The 23,550-nt window shown below is 38.0% G+C and overlaps 1 protein-coding gene across 2 annotated transcripts in view; it reads left to right on the top strand.

Moving 5' to 3' along the window:
- The window catches only part of HMGA2 (high mobility group AT-hook 2), a 139,438-nt gene that overhangs the window by 110,749 nt on the left and 5,139 nt on the right, over positions 1 to 23,550 (top strand). Inside the window, exons 4-5 of one of the 2 annotated variants that reach the window (XM_033221375.1) lie at positions 15,300 to 15,332; positions 16,291 to 16,470. In XM_033221375.1, the coding sequence (XP_033077266.1) occupies positions 15,300 to 15,332; positions 16,291 to 16,365 (108 nt within the window). In that variant the 3' untranslated portion in view covers positions 16,366 to 16,470. Of the gene's footprint in view, positions 1 to 15,299; positions 15,333 to 16,290; positions 16,471 to 23,550 lie in introns of those variants that run through there. The other variant, XM_033221376.1, reaches the window with a different exon arrangement.

The following is a 23,550-nucleotide window of genomic DNA, read 5'->3' as shown; positions in this document are numbered from 1 at the left end:
GATGTAGTTTGCAAGCCACTATTATTAAGCTGTTTTCCTTTTACTATTAAGTAATGGTTCCTTGTTAATATTATGAATGCATGTGTTCTTTGCTCTCTCTGTAAATCTTTTGTTCCATTCATTTTTTTTTTTTTTTTTTTGGCCTTACAAGAATGTGGGGGGAGGATATCCCTATCCACAAATCATGTACTTTAAATAGCCAGGCTAGAGCTGAATGAAGGAAATCAGTCTAGATAACATCTTTGTGAAATGTATGCCTATGAACTCTGCGTCACACAATACAAAGGAAATTGCCATTGTCCTGCACAAATTAGGTGAACAAAGCACATAAAAAATCCTCTTCTTGTTGCCATATATATTCCTGTGCAGCTGAAACTAGAATTCCAAAGGCCACAGAAACGGCAAGGCTTAAGTGACAAATTTGCAAATCAGAGAGTGTAGGTTTTACATTGATAATACAGAGAGACCTGTAATCATTTATCACAATGGTACCACATTTTTTGATACTGAACACTGCAGACCATAAACAATAAGGATTACATGACCACTGCTGCTACTGTGACTACTACTGCCATCACCGCCACCCTCCCTAGTGCTATTAAATCATGCTTATTAAGTTCTTACAGCCAGCAATTGTGCTATGTACTTTAGTGGCATTCATCATATTTAATCACCCCAGCAACCCACTGAGGAATCCACTTTATACAATTAAGGAAATTGAAGTTTAAATTGCTGCCAGGTCACACAGCTTATGCATACCTGGTCTCATACTTGATCTCGGAGGTCTTTCTGGCCCCAAAGCCCTGTTCTTCCCCACTGTCTTGAACTTCCTTTCCCTGTATGTGAAGGGAATGGAACTCACCAGGTACCAAGATGTCACCTCCTAACCCTTACAAAGCCCAGTGAGCTATTTGGAGGAGAATTTTTCCCAAGGCCAAAAAGCTGCCCCTGTAATACTCCAAAGTAACTTCGATATTCTGGAAAGAGCAACTACAATCAAAGATAGCACCTTACAAACATCCTTCCTTTATTTAAAAAAAAAAAAAAATTTTTTTAAAGCTACTACCACCAACAGTTCTTCCCAAGATCAGAGATACCTGCACATCTGGCAATAAGCCCAGACATACCAAACTGTGTATTATCTAGAGCCAAGGACTTGAATACCACTGCATCTGCAGAGAGACAAGCATCTCATTTCAATAGACAACTTGTTCCTAGAGTGGGATACTCCCCTGCTGAACTGACAGGGAGCCGGAAGAGCGGCATGGAACAAAGAGAATAGTTATGACTGGGCAGCAGACGGCCCCAAGCACAACCCCAGGTTCTGCTCTTCTTCAGCTTAACCAAGCAGAACTGCAGTTGACTCCCATTAAAAGTCAGTAGACATTTAGTCGGCTTCCAGAATGTGGGCAGAAGCTCATGTTAGTTATTTACTACCCATCTCTGGAATTCCTTTTGGACATGACCAATGAGTTACAGCTGGTCTTTAGGCAGTATGGCACACTCATTAACTAGCTGTCAGGAACAGCTACACCCTTTGGTCCACAAATCTGGATTTACCAGAGGAAAATTCCAAACAGACCAGGAAAGCAAAAACCACTGACACCATCTCCATAATAACTGTAAAACTGAAACATGTACGTTCTACAAAGAGGGCTGTTCTTCTGCCTCCTGAGAAACAATTTGACAAAGGCAAAAGCTTTATGCACTACCCCTGGACAAACAATGCAAAGAAAAATGTTGTGCAGCTGATTTCAGAGTCAAGAGGGTGCTTCTTACCAACCCTCAAAGACAAACCAGCACAGAGAATAGTAAAATGTGCAAAGCCAAACTGGTTGCTACTCTCTATCCATTCCCCAGCTTCCTTTGTTCACAGAAAGTGACCCTCTCCATGGACCCGGGGTAAATCTGATCTGTCCATGGTTGTCATGCTGGTCCCATTCCCCTCGCAAGGCAGTTCTGGCCTGTTAAAAAGGGCGGTGAAATCTGCAGGGACTGTCGGAAGAGACTCTCTCCTTCTGCTGGACATTGACATTTCTGGAAGTGCCACTGTGAATGGCCACTGCAAATGACTGTACCCATTTTGTGATTCTGAAGGAAACAGACTAAGAATAAATGTCAACTGGCAGAGCAGAAAGAAAGAATCTGAAGCTCCAATGTTTCTTGATCCACTGAATTTACCAACTTTAAACGTGCATCATCTCCAGGCTTTTTGTTATGTTAAGTAAATAATATCCTTATTATTAAATCAGTTTGAGTTGGGGTTCACTGTTAAACCCAAAAGCATACAGTAAGAATTTTCTTTGGTGGGCTATTTGAGGCTTGTCAGAATTCATTATCCACAGTCTTACAAATTGATTGGATTTCCATTACTTCCTTATATACACTGATCTGCAGGATATATAGGGAGATCAAATCATATTTAATATGTCTTTTAAAATGTACTCATTTTCTTCTAGCCACTTTTGGAACTCCAAAAAAGTAACTCTGTCATGCTAACAGAATTGTGGGTGTGTAAGCATTGGTTTCCCATGACAATGTTTCTTTTTAATTATTAATTTATTTAGAGACAGGGTTTCACTTTGTCACCCAGGCTGGAGTGCAGTGGCATGATCACAGCTCATGGCAGCCTTGACGTTCCCAGGCTCAGGTGATCCTACCACCTCAGCCTCCCAAGTAGTTGAGATTACTGCTATCAAATGGGTGGCATGTACCATCACACCCAGCTAATATTTGTACTTTTATGTAGAGATAGAGTTTTGCCATGTTGCCCATGCCGGCCTTGAACTCCTAGGTTCAAGCCATCCTCCCACCTCATCTTCCCAAGCAAGTCACTGGGCCCCCCAAATCTAAGAGTCATGTCCAGGAATCGGCATTTCTAACAAGCATTCTTTTATGAGATATATGGAAGGTATGACTTAGTGCTTGAGGAAGAAGAGCTAGAAGAGGAGGAGGACTTCTTCCAGGCAATGAGAGGCCTTAGAAATTAGTTGGAAGCCTTTTTTTAATATTTACTTCTTCCAGAAGACTAGAAACATGGTAGGGACTATCCACCTCACTCTAGTTTAGAGTGAGGTGGATGGCCAATTTCCCTGCTTTGGGAAGATTCTCCCTGAAATTTTCCATTGGTGTTATGGTCTGCTCAATGTTTGTAAACACAGCTTCTCTGAGACTGGAGCATGAAATGGTGTGTCGGTAGCTTTGACTGGTAATGTGCCTTAATATAAATATGTATAAATATTATATGTACACACACACATGCAAACATACAAGTTTTTTTAATTTTTATTTTTATTTATTTTTTTTTTTTTGAGACCGAGTCTCACTGGATCACCCAGGCTGGAGCACAGTGGCGTGATCTCGTCTCACTGCAACCCCCGCTTCCCAGGGTCAAGCTATTCTTTTGCCTCAGCCTCCTGAGCAGCTGTGAATACAGGCACTTGCCACCGTGCCTGGCTACTTTTTGTACTTTTAGTAGAGATGGGGTTTCACCATGTTGTCCAGGCTGGTCTCAAACGCCTGACCTCAGGTGATCCACCTGCCTTCACCTCCCAAAGTGTTGGGATTATAGGCGTGAGCCACCACGCCCAGCCACAAGCTTTAAATGAAGTGTTTTAAATGACTTCCTCTGTGTTTATAGATCATGAGTAAAAAAGAATGTCATGGATGGTAACATTCTAAAGAAATGAACACAGGCACAGGAGCACCAGCCAGTGAACACAGAGACCATACTGGACAAGGGACTAAAGGCAAGAGACTTGGAGATTTCTTGAGTAGAAAGCCATGTGGTTGGGAAGGGGAGAGGTGTGATGATGTAGATGGGCCTACATCATTATGGGAAGGACTCGTATGGCATCTGCATGGGGAACGAGCATTTTTATTCTTCTTCATATTTTGGTCACAGACATTAACATATAATATATGAGATTGTAAAGTCCAGAGACACGGGAACTGTGCCTGTATATTTTCTATATCATAGATACCACAGAATTTATAGCTAACATTTGTAACATAATCAAATATTATAGCAGGTAATAAACAAGAGAGAAAAAAACAAAAATAAGTCATTAACATTTATCATGGATATTTTAGCCTTCTTAGCCTTACCTGAATTTATTTTCTACAGTTTTCAAAAGGAATAATAGAAATAAAAGGATTAAAGAAAGTATAGATAGATAGATATAGCTATAAATAAGAATAACAGGATAGGATTTCTACTTTTGTAGAAATCTAGTGAGAAACAAGATGCTCTTTATATTTCTAAAACATCTTGAACTTTTTGATGAGAAAACTTTTTTCAGAGCAAAGCTGTTATTATAAAAATAGTATTCAACTGCTGATTTGTCCTTTAAATATATTAGAAACATTCTTTTGAACTAAGATCTTTTAAACTGTTACATTAAAATGCAGTTTTTCTCCTTATTTGATCATTTTTCTTCTTAATGAAATCATAGTCCTAGAAAGCTAGATTTTTATTATGTTTTCAAGAACAGATGCTATTTTTATAGATAAAAGAGGATGGTTGCATATAACACTGATTTTCTTCATAAAAAAAAAAAAGCACGGAATATGCTGAATAAATGTCCAAAATTCTTTTCTGGGGCAGTGTAGAATAGTGGAAAGGGAAAAAGATGTGGAGCTATACAACCTGGGCGGGTGTTATAGCTTCATTATATGCTGGCCTTGGAATGTTTTGCAAGTCAGTTACTGTCTTTTGGATTCAGCTTCTGCATGCATGAATCTGAATGGCAATACATCTGTACATGGTTGTTGTAAGGGTTAAAATCAGTCAGTACACTTTTAAATCACGTTACAAACTGTGTCACTATTAATCATATGACACATACAAACTATGTGTCATTATCATCATATGATCCATATCAACAAAATGAAAACTCATGTCAGCTCATCTCGAAATGAAAGAATATTTGATTCCATGGATGTGATCATGAAGCCGAGTTCAGAGAGACATTTCTGGAATATTCTATACAATGCTAAACAAAGATAAGCAGTTTTTAAGTTAACAGAATGCTGACCCCAGGATCATCCATTTTAGAGAAGTTGAGCTGAGTTAGGTAGTTCAAAACAGTTGCCTGAAGCTCCACTTAGGTTTGAGATGAAGTAGATTTGGAAGACAAGACGAATGAAGTATTTGATTGTCTAAAAAAGGGAATGGAGACACTTTAATTTACAGCTTCTGAGGAAAGGTCATCAATCCAGAGAAGACAGTGAAGGAAGGTCCAGGAAAAAGGTATCCTCTGGAAAGGCCAGGGTGTCAGGGCCACTGTGGAAGTGTGAGCATGTAGCAGAAAGAACTCACTTCACAACTGTTTAAAAACGTTAAGGATATAAGCTAATGTTCGGGAATAGTTAACGTTTCTCGGATTGAATATTAAGCTTCCTCCAAGGAAAACAACTCAACTGCTAAAGTCAGCCCTAAACTAGTGCCAAGAAAATAGTGCTAAATTAGGATTCTAGGAGAGATATGACTCAGTTAAGTATCATAGAGCACTCAACCCATAAACTATCCCTTTGTAGTCCTTGAGAACATAAGAGATTACAAATGAATGTACTGACTCTTTCCTTAAGGAAAAGAAATGCCTAAAATCATGATTCAGCTTTTTAAATTCAGTTTCCATGTGTAACTGCTATAGGTGCTGGGAAATACTTGATAGTCAAATCATTTTGTAAAACCATTTCAAATGTTTAGTCTAAGACTGGGCAAATGTTCTTGGAACCAAATACATTTTCTGGGTATTGATTCTAAATCTCTTTAGTCAGAATGAAAGCAATAAGAACTGTTTTAAAAATCATATTATTTCTATAAGCTTACGGGCAAGCGTACAAGAAAAGATATACATGTTCCATGTCAAATTGTGTGTATCTAGTTCAAGTCCTGATCTGATGTAATATAATGACTATCTGAATAATTGGCCAAATGTCAAGAAGATGGATATCTTAAAGGGACTTTCAAGTATATTGCCAACATGATTGGAGTATTAACAAGTTTGGATATTAATTCTTGATAATTTCCAATAGCATCTAATTTCATTTCCATTATTTCGTAGATGCCTCCTTTTCATCTAATATTGAGCACTAATTAGTCTTCATTTGGCTGGAGTTGACATTAGCTAAAATTTGAACTTAGGCTATAACATCTATGCATACTTGTTTGATTTGTGAAAACCCAGCAGCATGGCAGTTCAAATATTTATTCATTTTCCTGTGCTGGCTCTTAAGCACATGTGCATATGCAAAGTGATCTAGCTTTGTGAATGGTCATACACAGAGAAAAAGAAATACATATAGAACAAATAATTTGAGCCTTAAAAATATATATGTATATATATATGTGTGTGTATATATGCATAGCGCTCCTGTTTTGAAAACTTGTAGCATTAGGAAATAGGACTGAAACATTCATTCTTTTCTATGAAGTAACATTCATCTCACAATTTTCACTCCACTTTTTGACTAAGGGTGGATTTTTCCCCTAAAATCTTAGAGAATCATAAAAATTGAGATGCAAAGTCAACTCCTGAGACTGTGTATTCATTTACCCCACCTGTATGTGACTGTTTACTTCAGACTGCTTTATGTTCCTCAAAGCACAACCATCTCCTGTAAGACAAAAATGCCTATTAAACTGCTATAACTCGGGAGCACACCAGAGTATCCCCTTGACACTAACCATGGTTTGACAACACTATCCCCAAACCACATCTTTTGCTTTTTAATTTGTTAAGCTTAATTGTAATCTTTAACTTTCCAAAGTGAAGGCAAAGAAATTTTCTTACTGTATTTCTTTGTGATAGGGAAAAAGTGATACTTTTCTTCTACTTCGTCTTCAAATTTCTTCTGGAATTTTTTTTCGGTGACCTTATCTCTACTTTCTTATTTTCCCTATTATAAATAAAATAGTCATCTCTTCTTTCCTACATTTATCTTTTCCATATTTGATGAGCATGCCTCCCCACACTTAAGAAAACATTGTAGGAAAAAATATTAATCTAAAATTGTACATTGTACTCTAATATCTGCTTTTCATTTGTCTCCCCTCTAGACTCTAGGCTTCTTGAAAGATTTCTTCTTTGTTTTCTACACCCAGTTCCTGTCTGTCATATAGTTCAAATATCAATTAGTATTTCATGAGCCAATGAACCACTTCATCAGGTCAGAATCCAGAAGGATGCATTTGGAAACTAATAATGACACTGTGATTTTTAAAGGGCTTCCCATTGATCTTTTCACTCCATTCCAAAGGTGTCTCAAAGGCACCCGAGGGAAGGCAAAAACTCCGAAGTATCAGCCCCCCAATCTGTTCTCATGAGAGCTGCTATGGCTCATTGCCACACATACGCAGTCTGATGTTAATCAACACTAACTAGAGCAGCTTGTGGCTATTCTCATCCTTGAGCAGATGAAACAAGGCCAGCAGCAGTGAGGGCACTTTACTATAATAATCCAATAAATACTTTTGAAATGATGCTTACTTTTGTCTTTTGCATTAAAGTCTAAGTGCAAAGCCAAGAGAATAGAAAATAAAGAACACTTCCCCTTTTCCACAATACCAAGCAGAAATTCCAGAGATTTTGCCAAAACTCCCCCATAGATTTATCACTTCTTGGGAGACTTTGTACAGAGAACTACAAAATCTCCTTTGCACCATAAGGGCCAGATGTTACTGTTGAATTGTAACCACCCATAGCTACATGTGTACACACATTGCACAGTCATCTCTAAATGCACACAGGAGGCACAAGGAATGGAAGTTAAGGCCTAACCTAGGCATTTTCTAGGTTCAGAAAAAAACTCTCACTAGCTACTCCTGGTAGATGATTTCTCCTCTTTACCAAAGCCTCCCATCACTAGGAGGCAGGTTCATTCCCAACTCAGGAAGCACTAAAACAGAAAAGCTTTCAACCCCAGAAGAGTGGTGCTTAGAGGTGTAATTTGTATAGCTAGCTATAGCTGAATCTCATCCTCACAATGTTGCATCAACATGTGATCTGAAATAAATCCTTCAAACTTTAGATATACCATATTCCTATCTAATTATCAAAATACATTCCTTAGGTACATTAAGACTTTTTGATCACTTACTATTGTAGAATACCTCAAACTGAACTCCCCTATATCTGATCAATACCTGAGTTGACCATTAATTTTAAATTTAATTCAAAGTGACAGTTTTCATTCTAGACCTTCCCTGGATAGCCACAGAGAAGTGTTATGCACAAATTATTTCAGTCATTCAGTTTCAGTGAAGAGGTAGAGTTCAGGTGGATTTGGAGTGGTTATGAGAATCTAGCCAGATGGCCACAGACAGTCCTGGTGCTCTGAAAGAACCACAGCATAAGCAAGAAACTGGAACACCATGCCTGGTATAGGCCAATCCCTCCTTTCACTGCAATCTGGCAGCTTTTGGTAAAGTAAGTGTAAGGGGAAGGATCCAGGCTGGAGAGGAGTGAGCAGGAAAATTGAGTACAGGATCTCAGAAGGTACAAAAAAGGTATGCAGAAGGTACAAAAATCTCTTGGCTAATACAGCTTAATGACACATCACAAAAATTACTCTTACTGAATTAGAAAGACCTTACCTTGATTGTATGGGATTAAACCATATGAAATTGCTGATAATTGATTGGTTTTGACCTACAAAAATGCCAGTTCATGTGGCTCAACCTGATAGTACGAGTCACACAGGGTGAATGCTGGGAAGACGCTCTCCCTCCACCTATCCCGTCGATACAGTTCTGCAGGAGGATTTGCACCTAAAAATCAGAGATTTTTGTTTTTTAAGAGTCAGAGTCTTGCTCTGTTGTCCAGACTGGAATGCAGTGACTACTCACAGGTACGATCATAGTACACTGCAGCCTCGAACTTCTGGACTCAAGCGTCCTTTTTCCTCAGTCTCTCAAGTAGCTGGGACTAAAAGCATGTGCCAAGATGCCTAGTCCTAAGATTTGTTTTTAGTTGACCTCCCCTGGAGCTCTGGTTTTCCATTGAGGGGCCTCAGGGGCATTCTGGGAGGGCAGAGATGGGTTGGAGTGGAGGCCACGTGAATGAGTCTCAGAAATACCATTTTGCTTGCTTTCTATTGTAGGGTTCCCACATAAGATCTAACATAAAAGGTGTGGGGGAGGTTCTTATGCTTTAAAAAAAAAAAAAGTGGTTCAAAGCCTCCAAAGCCTGAAGTTCATTGTTTGAAAAGTAACCCAAACACAAATCTTGACATTCTGAAATATTGAAGTTTTAAAACTGTAAATCCAGAGGGCCATGAACAAACATGTCGATTACATAATTTCATGAAAGACAAATTCTTGATAATGGTCATCCTCCTCCAGCCAGGTAAACATCAAATTCAGAGAAAATATATTCAGGACAGCAGTGTGAAATTTTTGAGGATAAGAGCATATTTCGCAGCACGTAAATGAAAGTGGATCTCGGTGAATGTTCTGTACAGAAAGAAAGGTTGTGTTTTGAACCTTTAAATAACTTTCGACAAAGGGTGAAGAAGGATATTGTTCACACCACAAGTCAAAAGCTACTCCCATCAATATGCCCCAACCGCACAAGTCAAGGCTGCTGCTGGCCTTGATGGTTCATGGCCATTTGCAGTGTTTGCAGAGAGATTTGATGACTACTTGTCTAGAATTTGAGCTGTGTCTACTTATTCAATATTTTGGGACATTTTTCCTATAAATAACCAATCCATTTGGTCTAGAAAGCAGTGAAGTGATTAAGTAATAGGTCTATGTATTTATTGAAATGTTGTCTATATGGTAGGGATATATTCATCTGTCAGTTCAGGCAGATAAAACTGGCTACACTTGTGTGGATACAAACATGATCATAAACCTCACTAGTTCAATGAGCTGGCTTACATCTAAAGGACTCTTTTGGAAGTTTAAAATCAAATATCTTTTGCATAAACATTTTTAATATGACACCATATTTAACTTAAAATTTTAAATAACAGACGATCCTGTGAGATGTTATTTTATGAGGTGTGAAAGGCCCCCAAAATGTAACTCTCACTGAGGAATTTTTATAGAAATTAGGGTTTTTACATCCTTTTTTAGTAAATAGCTAGATCTGTCTTACACTATATTGCTATGAGACTGGAAAACAATCTACATGAAAAAAGATTATGCTAGGGCACAGAAGTACCTATTGGTTGAACAATGGTCGTATGATTTTAAAACAAAATCATACGATTTCAAAACAAAGTGGGCAAAATCACCTACTACTGGCTGGCAAGAAGCAAAGGATCTAATTATATTAAAATTCTGCTGCTTACATTAAAGCCCGAGACTCATCTGCACAGAGAGCCATATGAAGGGCTTCTTTCTTTCTAAGGTCAACTTAAGACCCTTTGCATAATAATCATGTTTGCTTTACCATACACTGTGCCTACTTTTTTAAAAAAAATTAAGTTGGTAAGCTCAATTCAAGCCTCTTTTTATTTAATGTTTAGATTAGTACTAAAATGAACTACTAATGTCTGGGTCCTTTGTTAGCAAGGATTTTCTTTCAATGCCTACCAGAAGGAGTGGCTTAGCTGTCTGAGTATCAGCTTTAAAATACCTAGACTTCCTGGAACCGTAGATTGTATTCTTAGGAGGGCTGAGGAACTTCTTAATTATTCTGAAATAGGTGGAATGGCAGACCATTTCCTACACAAGTGTCTTTCTACAAAATCTTAAAAATCCAGATACTCTGTGGATTTTAAAAATTCAGTAACTTTTTTTCTTTCATTTGGAGAACTGCTCGTCTGCTGTACGATCTCAGAAATCCGAAACTATGTCCTTTCCTTTTGCTTATCCTCTACAGTTTCTTAGCATGTTGTACCCTAAGCTATTTGTATATACTTTAACAATGATATTTATTTCTTTGCTTAAGCATTATACTTTCAATTGTGGCTGAGCTAGTCCATTCTAAGGGCTAGACTACAGAGCACTACTCACTGAAATCCATGTGGTTAGAAAGAGCTCTTCTTAATCTTCACATAATACGTTCAACTGATGGGGTCTTTGAGTTCTCACCATTTTTTTTTTTCTTTAGAGGCAGAGTCTTGCTCTGTCACCCAGGCAGGAGGGCAATGGTGTGATCATAGCTCACTGCAGCCTCAACCTCCAAGGCTCAAGCAATCCTCCCACCTCAGCCTCCTGAGTAGCTGGGAGTACAGGCATGCACCACTACACCTGGCTAATTATTTTTAATAGAAGTGAAGTCTTGTTAGGTTACCCAGGCTGGTCTCAAACTTGTGAGCTCTAACAATCCTCCCAAAGTGCTGAGATTACCGGCATGAGCCACCGCATCCGACCACAGTTTTATTTTAACATCTATTAATCCAAAACATTTCTTCAAAGTCCTTTGGTGATTTTGTCAATGCTTCTATTGATGTTTTGTTCTGGGAGGAAGCTCTGTTTCACCCCATTGTATTTTAGAAGTTTAAATGCAACCATGGAATGAGGATTTTCATTACAAGCTTTTTGAAAGGTGCAATAGTCTCAACATCATGAACTCAAAATCTCAGTGCATTGAAGGGTTTGCATGCCAAGTTGACGAAGTGCCTAAGTTATATAAACTCCCTATGTCTACACTTAGAATTGGATCATCAGATTCGTCTAAACAACTTGAAAGTCTTTGCTATGTGTTCACTAGAACGGTCATTATGATGTCCACACCTTTAAGAGGGACTCATCCCCTCCACAATTGATAATGAAGGAAGAATCTCCAAGTGAGGTGAGGCAGCTGGACTTTGCAGGGTTGACTCTTGCCCCCTGTGATTCACTTTTCATCAGCAACCTGGAGGAATCAGAACTAGGACTTGCTGAACAATCTGGAGTTGAAAATCAAAGCCAGGGAAGTACAGCTTCTCCTGGATTGGATATTGATTTGACTTTTTTCTTTTTTCTTTTTTTTTCAAGGAACAGACTGGGTTTCTTCAGAGCATTATATCAGGGATTAAGAGAACCAGTAGACTCAAGTTGTTTTAGTTTTAGAAAATGATCTCAGAAGATTGTTTAAATTCCCTAGGCCTTGGTTTCCCTGTGAGAAAATGAAAACAGTAAGGCCTGGACCCTCCCAGTAACAAAGGGGCAGATGTTAAAAATATAAAGGATTTTTGCTTTTATATAGGAAATGCATGTGCAAAATATTACTCATTTTTTAAGGTGCATGGACATTTACTGTTAACAGCACAGAAGACTAATACTTATCGTTGATACTCTTCAGGTCTTATAAAAAATCCCGTGGCCAGTCGTGTTTTTAATGCCAAGAACCCTGAGGAGCAACTGGTTTCTAAGTATCAACACTTAGTTCTGAGCCGAGAGATGCCTCAAGGAAGATAAGAGACTTACAGTTTGTTTGGCGTCCAAAAAGCTTTCCAGACAGCAGTTTGTTTCCTTCCCCTTTTTATGAATGGTGGTAGTATTATGCTTCAGTCTGCGTTTTCTACCAAAGCCATTCATAAAAATAAAAACAAAACAAAATAACAACAACAAAAACTTTCTCGGCACAGTCTGGAGCCATTGGGTGCCAGAGGCTGGGAAAACATCCTGGCAGCCATAACCCCAACCAACATTGAAAGTATTCAAGGGTCTGTTTGTTTGGTGGTCTGAAAAGTATGAAGTGCTGTGTCTGAGGGTAGCTGGTAGAAGTTCCGTGACACGGACTAGGCCGGGAGCCAGGGCTGGCAGAGAGTCAGACATTGTCTTTCCCCTCATAGAAGTGTCAGGACCTAATTCATGGAAAATTGGGTGAGCTGGCAGCCCTTTCAGAGGATTTCATTGAGCTGCAGTGTGCAGGAGTCACATGAATGCGGGAGCCTCGGCCAAAAAAGGAGGGCGATTTCTGAGCAGTAGGAACCAGTCAGCCTGCAAGAATGTGTGTAGATTTGAAACGGTTTGGGAGTAAACATGTGTACAGGTGTAATCGACAGGGAAAAGGGGGAGGAAGAAGAGTGCTGTCTTCTTTCAAATGACCCTTTGGAAATGAATCCTCTAATAGCCCACGCTTGTGTGTCCTAAGAGGCAAGAAGTCCTCATTGTTCTTGGTTCGATTTCCCCTGGAGAAAATATCATCTCAAAACTTGGGCTTTTGTGATGATCTCATCTCTACTGTGGTTTAAAGTCAAAGGGAAGAACGTCTTTTCCTTTGAGCAAAAGTACCTTGCCATTTATTTTATTTTTATGCTGTCCATCTAAAAACAAAAAAAGTTCTGATGATTTTTATATGGAATTTTTAATGCACCAGCAATAAACCACTGTACCACTGAGAGGAACTCTGAGAGGAAGGGGCTCTCAGAATGAATGAACAGGGGCTAGTGAATAGTGAAGGTATCCTAACTGCTGTTATTTGGGAGAACTGTAACAATTTTATTTTTCACTGGCGCAAGAAAGCGTGTCACTATGCACATCAGAGTACCTCAGGTGTACTCACAAATCTCAGTGATGTGTAGATAGAATAATGCATGCCTGTATTCAGACATGAGAGTGAGGACTGGAAGTAAATAATCCATCGAAAAGCTCTGGCTTCAAATCCACCTTTTATAACGCCAAAGTAATAACAAGTATTTTCTAATACTCTGTTGCAAAGTTAGGCAGGCAGAAAAACATTCCCTCGGATGTTTCACTCAAAAGAGAGAGTTTTGCTCTACATATACAATAGATATAGATGTAACACAATATTCTTCCTATGATACCATCAAGAAACTGAACAAACTCACAGAATGGGAGAAAATATTTGCAAATCATAAGGGACTTGAATGTAAAACATTAAAAGAACTCACAACTTCGTTATGAAGAGATAGCAATTTTTTTTAAATGGGCAAGGGATTTAAATAAACATTTCTCCCCAGGAGACATATAAATGGCCAATAAGCACATGAAAAGATGCTCAACATCATTAGTTGTAAGAGAAATTCAAATCGAACAGCAATGATGTTTAACTTCACACCCATTTGGATGTCTATAAGCAAAAAGACAGGCAATAACAAGCATTGGCATGTATACAGAGCAATTGGAACTCCAGATTCATTGCTGGTGAGACTGTAAAATGGTGCAGCTGCTTTGGAAAGGTGTCTGGCAGCTCCTCAAAAAGTGAAACAAAGAATTACAGTATGACCCAGTGATTCCACTCCCAGGTATATACCCACGAATGAAAACATGTTCGCACAAAAATGTGTATATAAATGTTCATAGTAGCATTGTTCATAATATCCAAAAGGTGGAAACACCCCAGATGTCCACCAACTAATGAATGGATAGGTAAAATGTGGTATATCCATACAAGGGAATATTATTTAGCATAAAAAGGAATGAACTGCTGATGCTACCACATGGATGACCCTAGAAAACCCTAGGCCAGTGAAAGAAGTCAGACACAAAATACTCTCCATATATTGTATGATTCTACTTACATGAAATGTCAAGATAGGTAAATTCGTAGAGACAGAAAGTAGATTCATGGTCACTTAGGCGTGGGAGGTGGCTAGGGATGTGGAGGTTAGTGAAGAGTAACCGCTAATGGGTACAAGATTTCTTTTAGAGGCGATGAAAGTGTTCTAAATCAGATTGTGGTGATGGTTGCACAGCCCTCTGAATATACTAAAATATACTTTAAATGAGTGAATTGTGTGGTCTGTAAATTATGTCTCAATGAAGGTGTTTTTTAAAAATGAAATATTCTCAGTTTTGTGACATATAGGCTAAAAACAAAGTGAATCAAACAGTTGTTTCTTTCAAGCTAGTTGGCATGTATGCCAGATTTTAACTGGGAATTGCTTTCACTGAGATAACCTATGTTGTGTTTCCTTAATATAGAGAGATCAGGAATAAACAGTTTTCTTTTTTTTTGAGATAGGGTGTTGCTCTGTCACCCAGGCTGGAGTGCAGTGGCATGATCACGGCTCACTGCAGCCTTGACCTTTCTTGGCTCCCGTGATCCTTCCATTTAGGCCTCTGAGTAGCTGGGACTACAATTGCATGCCACCACACACTGTTAATTTTTGTACTGCTTGTAGAGACAGGGTTTCACCATGTTGCCCAGCCTGGTCTGGAACTCCTGAGTTCAAGCCATCCGTCCACCTCTGCCTCCCAAAGTGCTGGGATTATAAGTGTAAGCCACCACGCCTGGCCATGTATAAACACTTTTAACTTCGGATATACCAGTTGAACTTTATACTTTCCTGTTTTCTTTGAAGACAAGTATCTATATTTAAAATATGTACACCTAATTTTTTCCAAAATGTATATTTTCTTTTAAAATATATCTTTTTATTTTCCTCCTTAGCCACAACAAGTTGTTCAGAAGAAGCCTGCTCAGGTAAGACATAGTCAATAATTTTTTTCTCCCCATTAATATAAAAAGTGAAATATGTACTGAAAAATGTCCCCAAACTAAACCTTATTTCGCATTTTCTTAATTTTTATTATTATCTTGCCGTATTCTTGAAAATGTGTTGTAGCCTTCAAAGTCAGGAATATGTAGTCAACAATCGTACCATTAAAACCCCCCAAAATGTAAGGTCTTAAGTGTACAAAGCAAATATAAATTATTTTTAAAATAAAACTATTTTATTTCATTGCCTCATATGTAAAACAAATATTTAATCTTATTCTATCTTTTACCAATTCTTAAACATCAAATTTTGCCCTTTCCAACTGTCTATATTCTGTTGACTTGACACCAGACTTCTATTTAATGATTCATGACTGGAAACATATTTCTTCATTGAACCATTTCATAATATTTGATGATCCCAAAACACTCCAAAGAATGATGGAATACTTGCAAATTAAGTTATACTAACTTGCAGACTGATGTATTCTTAGATCTTATTTAAATAACTGAATCCCAGTCTGTGAAGTTTTTGGCAACATCAAAATTGGGAAATGGCTCTACGTCTCTTGCCCCATATTCCTGGACCACCTTGTCCTCACTATAATCTATACATAGAAACATTAAAAAACCGTATTTATTGAGGAAGCATATCTTGAAGAAAACAAAACTGAAGTATACATTAACCATGATTGCTAATAATGTGAGCCATTATTAAAGTATAAGAATGTCCTGCTGTTCTCTTCCTTTCTGGATGGAAATAGTCATTGGAGATTTAGGTGAACCTAAATCAGGTTTACCATGCTGAACCTGCTAAATTAAGTTATTAAGCAGTGTCATGAGCTATCAAATTAAGTAGAACTCTTTCGTGTAATTTTAAGTATCCATGAAATCTTTTTCCCTAGAGGTCTTTACAAATCTACCTTGCATCCTGTTTTCTTAGGTCAATGTTGCCTTGCCTGGGAAGGACCACCCGGGCAATCTTATATCTCTACTATTCTCTAAAAATGCCACTTAGAAGAGAACTGAAACTTCCAAACATATGAAAGGATCCAGGGAAAGTGTCTTCAAACAATTACACATGAGCTTTAAGTGCAATAAAAACAGAGTTACCATGAAAAAAGTCATTCTCATTGCTGCTCCCATACATAAAAACTAAGAGTGGGAGAGGGGTGCTAAAAAGACCCAGTGTTTGTGTGTCTTTAAGCAATATTAATATATATCTCTCTATATATATACAAAAACTTGACATTTTAAGTAGGAGAACCCAAATATATTTAGCCTCTCATCCTTTATCTGTACAAAAATCAAGAGAAAATAAATTGATAATTCTGTGCATTTGAGTCAAAGGATGAGGCAGAATTCACATTTGCATCACAGGCTGTGAACTACAGATTAATCACCTTATGTGATTTGTTAATATTGATTCAGTCCCTGTGCTTAGTGTCATAGGGAAGATGAGTCAAACAAAGAAACACAGTCACTGCACCTGAGAAATGTATTTATATGTATATGCCTGTGTCCTATCCAGTGGTATGCTGGAATCAGCCCTTGTGAGCAAATAGCGAACGTCTCTTCTGAATTCCGTGTGCAGTGATGTCAAGTAGGTAGCTTGAAATCCACTATGGTGGGAGTATTTACACCATGGAAAATGACAAATACTAAAATTTAGGACTTTTTTTTTTTTCCTGAAGAGCAAGTTGTTAAACATTTACCTCCCCAGCATGGCCCCACCCTTCAGCGATTCTGTTTATTTGGTCTGGAGATCCATCAGTATTTTTTATGAACTCCCTAAGTGAGTTTAATGTGCAACCAGAGATGAAGACACTCCATGAAAACACATGGGAAGATGTTTGAACATTTGTTGAGCAAATGACCACAGAATGTCAATGTGCATGGGACACACAGGGGATACGGATGAATGAGTGGAATGCCTCAGGTTATCAAGGGGATGATACCCCAAAGACTGGAATTTTCTTGTTTTGTTTGATTTTGTTGTTGTTGAGTTGCAGAAGGGAAAACTGAAACATAAATTAAGGGAAAGAAATTACAGATGAGATGAATGGCATATACAAAGGTAGAGAGGCAAGAACAAATGCGTCACAGGTGGAGATTATTAATGTGGCTAGAACTGATTGCAAGTTGGGCATTAATACACCAAGAAATAATATAAGTGAAATCACAGTTTTTCCCAAGAGAATCCAGAATCTCAAAGAATCGACAAGTGGATTGAGTTGATCTTCAAGGATCAATCTGACTACCTTACAGACCCTGTTCCAGATTTGCCCCATATAGGAGAGTTCAGACTCAGACCTATAAAAAAGAACATGAGCTCACTGGGCTACCTAATTTATATTGTCTGATGACACAGTAATGAATTATGTAAACATGAAAGCTACGTGAAAGTTCGTGGACGATAATGTAAATTTTACACTACATTCAAAAGAATATCTTCCTTTTCCATCTGTTTCTTTCAAAATACCCTCCCAGATGGCTTTCCCATGTGGCAATCAGGATTAACGCAGCCTCATATCCTTCCTACGTAGAACAGCACTTTGAGGGGTTACATTCAGAATCACTTTTGAGGTAAAAATTTTAGCACAGCTAAATATTTTATATCTAAAGAAAAGGGCTCAGAAGTGTGTAAAGAGACCTAGGTTTTTCTTTCTGACCCCATCACTAGGCTAATTAATTTCTCTTTGCTCTATTTATCCATCTAGGAAATGGAATAATAATGCCTTTTCCCTTACTCCCAAGAACATTACAAGAGATTCATAATTATATAAATTCCAGGTAGCATTATTACGTTCTGACTTATTTTTGACGGTTTTTCATTTCCAGAGACTTATAGTCTCAAAAATTCTAGAATCCTGATTTATTCCAAAGTACTTCCTCTTTGATGTCAAGTGTTTTCCTTGAATGTTTTTTAAAGCAGGATTTTTTAGCTGGAGGAAATTTTCTACTAATTGCTCCATCCTATCATTAGGGCTAAAGCATTCAGAATCATGTTCCTAGTATTTCTGTCACATGTATACAGAATTACAAAGGCTCTGTGGTAAAGTATCCTTATACTGCCCAATGCTGAAGTCTCCTCAGATCTTCAAGAATGGCCCTTCTTGAACCTGGGGTACAAAGCAGCAGAGTTTATTCTGAGGAGACGAATTCAGAATTATGACAAATCTCAGCACCTACATATGCACTTGTGTTTGTGTGTACAAGTACATGCATCTAGAGAGAAATAAAAAGTGAAGGGCCACCCTGTTGCAGGAGTTCGTGTTTGGGAAATCCACCAGGTGTCATCAGCTGCAAACATCAACTGTGTCCTGTAATCCTAATGGGAGAGTTAATAGCCTCTTAAAAATCTAAAGGGGAAAATCTGTAATATGCACGTTAACTTTTTTCTAAAATTCCAAAACCAATGAAAACGGCTTACAAAATAACTCTACTATATTTCCACTTCAAGTGATAAACAATAAATTGAAATTAGCTAATTAGAAATAAATAGAAATGAGGCTGGGTGCGGTGTCATGCCTGTAATCCCAACACTTAGGGAGGTCAGGAGTTCGAGACCAGCCTGGCCAACATGGAGAAGCCCCGTCTCTACTAAATACACAAAAATTAGCCAGGCCTGGCAGCAGGTACCTATAATTCCAGCTACTTGGGAGGCTGAGGCAGGAGAATCGCTTGAACCTGGTTGGCGGGGGAGGGTTGCCGTGAGCAGAGATTGTACCACTGCACTCCAGCCCGGGTGACAGCAAGACTCCATCTCAAAAGAAAGAAAGAGAAATCAGCTCGTTTTTTAGCAATTTGAGCAGTTGAATTCTCAGTCATATGAATTACATTCTTAACCCTAGTAGGAAATGGTAGTAGGTTTTTCTTTTTCTTTTTTTAAAAAAAGAAACACCATAAAAGTACCAGATTATTATTATTATTATTAGAGGGTGCTTTTTACTCAGGTTTTTACTTTGATAAAAATAAGTCTCTTTCCATCTGAGATGTCTAAAAAAGTTTCTCTAGTTTATCAAGTATTTGATCGTTTATTGCTATTTCCCTTTTAAGGCTGTCACCTGAGACTTGAAGGGACTCCCTAAATGTAATTCAGACATTTTTCTCTCACCTTTCTTCTACCCAAAGGGAAAACAGGTTTTTAAAATCCAAAAGTTCTCCACCCCTTCAATCTACTTTCCCCATTGTTGTACAACCCTGGCAAACAATGCCTCTGGCAATTAGGACAGGTATAAACCTGCTCCTTTTCAATTTCCCAGTGAGAGGATTGCAAAGTCTTCAGTTTCTGAAAGACTGGAAACAAAGCTTTCTGTTTCAAAAAAGAGTTTTTACTTGCGAGTAACATCTTCTGTGGGTGGTGTGCACCCGGGCAAAGAAATCTCAGTAAGCCTTGATTATCACGGGATTTCTTCCCCCTCAAAATAAAATGTTGAATGTTTTTACAGAGACTTCAAGGGCAGTTTTAAGGATGTTTATATTTCAGACAACCTAAACATTGTTTGGAGCAAAATGAGAGATTTCATTTTGGGACAAGCAAGTTGATGAATTGCAGTCAGCATCTCGTTCTCAAAGAAGGCATTTTTACTGGGGGCTTTTAGTCTAGACATACAAAGAGGGAAGGAGGAAAGGGGAAAGCATTCTCACTCTAACACTCATCTTTTACATGGTACCTTGGCCAGTGCAGTAAATAGTTCATAATAAATCAGACTGACAAATACTCACTCGTCTACTCACTCAAGGAACATAATGATTTATACTGCCTAAGTCATAAAGATTACTGATGTATTTATTTTTTTACTTATGCACTTTCAAGCTGGTAAAACATCTTGTGGGCCAGTAAATGTTTAGTACCAACTGGCAAAACATGAAAAATCATATCAAAGGCTGCCCTGAGTTGCACTGTTTTGTTGTATAGGAAATACTTTTTGACTTAACCGCTGACCTCTGACATCACACAGGTCAAGGGAAAAGGAGAGAGCAAAGTAGAAACCAAGCTTTAACCCTTAATAAAGTAGCTCAAGGACATAGCAGCACAGGGAAATTGGAGGGCAGAGGAAGCATATCAACATGATTATTAACTGTAAACAGATGAAGTAATTAGCTTAGCTAACAGTTGTAATACAGGAATATTGGCAGGATGAAGTCAGCGGTTTTTGGCAGGAAATGTTTTATAGAGATGACAACTTCTAACAGAAGTGAAAGAACATCACTCAATTTAGGGCAACTTATAAAACTCCAAAAGGCAAAATTTAGTGTTTCTGGGCTTGACAAATTTGCCGAGAGTTTTCTTTTTTTTAGTATGACTGTTTCTGTGTGGGGAAGTCTGTGGATTAGGCTCAAAACAAAATGGCAGTGGCTGCCTGCATTTCCCCTTCACATTGCAGAATTTTCCTCTACATTTTGATGTGTACTGGATAAAAACCAATTATTTACTCCATATATCTCTTTCTTCTTACTCTCCAAACTTACTGACCCAAATTAATGTGGAACAAATAGCAATTGGCTTTAAAACCTGGTCTTTCTAAGAAAATCCTTAATCATTGCATAGAAATATATTGCATTGTCTCAGACACTCACATTCAGGAAATGTTTGCTGGACACTCAAATGTCTACTAAGAAATTATTTGTTAACTTACTGTTATTGATATTTTTATAATCTTACTCAAAAGTCATAACTCAGGATAATGAAAAACATTTGGTGCAATAATGATTAAAATCCACAAATGTTCTGTTCCCTGGCTGCAAATACAACACCTATGCAAAATTTTACACATCTACAAAATAAAAGGAAAAGGTTTTTCCTAGTCTGTGCCATTAATAAGCACATCTGGAATATAACCCTTAAGCAGTCTTTAATCATAATTTAAAGCTACTTTCCATAAAAATAAGAACATTCCACAACAGTTGTGGAAACACTGAAATAAATTTTCTTCTTCTGGGCTGGGCATGATGGCTCATGTCTGTGATCCTAGCACTTTGAGAGGCTGAGGCAGAAGTATCCCTTGAGCCCAGGAGTTTAGGACCAGCCTGAGCAACATAGTGAGACCCCATCTCTATTAAAAAAAAAAAAAATCCCTTCTTTTGAATACTTTGTTTATGCAAAAATCCTTTTGCTGTCTTTAGCTATTTTTTTAAATGCAGTGTTCCTGTGATAAGAATTGAACCTGGCATGGAAAACTGATCAAACCAGTAATCCTCAGAAATCGTGACTCCTGAAACTGATAATTGGTTTATACCTAAAATGATTTCCCTATTTGAAAAATGTGCCTACCATCTCCAGATTTTTTAAAAAACAGCCCTTTATCCCAGGAAGGAGAAATTCATTGTATCCCAGAGACCAGCATTACTTCTGTTGCAATATTTTCAGTAATGGAACTGTTGAGGTTACAGACAAGACAAGCCAGAGAGCATTTTAGGAAGCTAATACTTTTTATTTTACTTTCCTCTGGGGAACCTATTGAATAGATTTTTTCTTTCTTAAGAACCTACCCTTGAATCATAGGTAAAGAAATAATCACAGAATTAGTAACTGACATTAATAATCACAGCTTCACACTATAGTCTTACTGGATTTTTACTCTTTTTCAGGGTTTCCCCAAGTGGTTGTCACATTTCTCACACAATCCTGCAGTATAGATAGACGTGTATAGTCATTACTGGTCTGACACAGTGGGACTGAGACCTGCTAGTGCAGTGGTTGGCATCTATGATTAGTGAGGTCCAAGCTCAACCTTCTTTACATTAAACATGCCCTAGCAAGACCTTCAAACCAACTTTATTAAGCTGATGCTAACACACACAAAGTAGTCCTAACAATTCTATGTTATATATACGTAATGTAAAAATAAAGACAAGATCAGGTACAAATGCTGTCAATATCTCAACTTCTTGTCTCCTTTTGAAAAATGTAATTCCTGCGTAGCATTTCCACCAGAATCCCTTGCTCTTGCCAGATTATATGGTTTATATATGTTCCATTTAACATGTTTTTTAAAAATCTGCTGTAGAGTTTTCCTAGTTGGAGGAAATAATCACTTTCCATTAAGTTAAACAGTCTTGATACATTTTAAACGAAAATATCTGACAGAGAATAGAAAAACTCAGCTTTGTGGTCTTGTCGGTCACTTAGCTACAGATGGAACTTGAAAAACTAGTTCCCGGTCATTGCTGCTGAGGAGAACCCTTTATTTCTGCTGTAACAGGACTGACTCAAGATACTCATGAACGTGGAAAACTCCTAAGTGTGTCATTATGAGTTCCTGAGAAGTTGAACATACACAGATGACAAAAAAAAAAAAAGAATGACATTTAGCCATAACTACCCTTTCTAGATTACCAAGTATTTGTAGGTTTATTGGCAAGATAGCTTAAATCACATATGTATTTCTGGCCTGCAACATCATGCAATAGAAGAGTTGCAGAATTATTTGCAGTTAAGAAAAAAAAAAAGATAAGGACTTATTAAAGCTGACATGGACTTCTGTGATTTTTGCACTCCTTGCCTCACACAAAGGAGGGCATCATGGTAACACCACCCCTGAGTTTGTATTTCCCAGTTCCATTTAGAATCCACTGGCTTCTTCTACTGCAGACCTGCTGTTTAGTCTGCATCTGAAAATTAAACCCAGAGCTTCAGCTCTTAGCATTAAATACTGAACTTTCTTCCAGCACACACCCTCATCCATGCCTGTATGGTAAGACTTATTAAACTCAAGACATTTTAAAATTCCATCAGCCTCAGGAGTTAAGTTTGGATATTGGGCTGTCTTCCTCCTCCTTTTTAATCAATTAGCAGAAGTGTACCCAAAGGTGTATATATCACATGCATCATGTTGAACCAAATTAAAAGAACAGTGGTACGTGCAAACTATATTTCTGGGTTTTAGTGGAGTTTTTTTCCAGCTTAGCTAAAACAATGAAAGAGTTACATTTACCAAATTCCTTTTTTCATGAACAAAAGAAAAACTAAGGCAAAGTAAGTGCACTTTTCCAGTAGTTATAATAAAAGTATAGTTTTCCAACTCTGCCCATCCCTTGCCCCGCTCATCAATTTTCTGCCAAGAAAGCTCACACGTTTCAGCCCGGTACCACGCAACCTCACTTGTCTTTATAAAGTAGCTGCATGATGGCTGGGAGCTGTTCGCTGTTTAGAGGCCTTAGTGGCTGGTGCTCATGAAAATGTCACTGTGCACTTGCA

This window comes from Trachypithecus francoisi, unplaced genomic scaffold (assembly GCF_009764315.1).
Source record: "Trachypithecus francoisi isolate TF-2019V2 unplaced genomic scaffold, Tfra_2.0 Lachesis_group11, whole genome shotgun sequence".
In the NCBI taxonomy this organism is placed as follows: domain Eukaryota; kingdom Metazoa; phylum Chordata; class Mammalia; order Primates; family Cercopithecidae; genus Trachypithecus; species Trachypithecus francoisi.
Note: the sequence above shows the minus strand (reverse complement) of the source record. Positions and strands in the feature narration are given on the sequence as shown.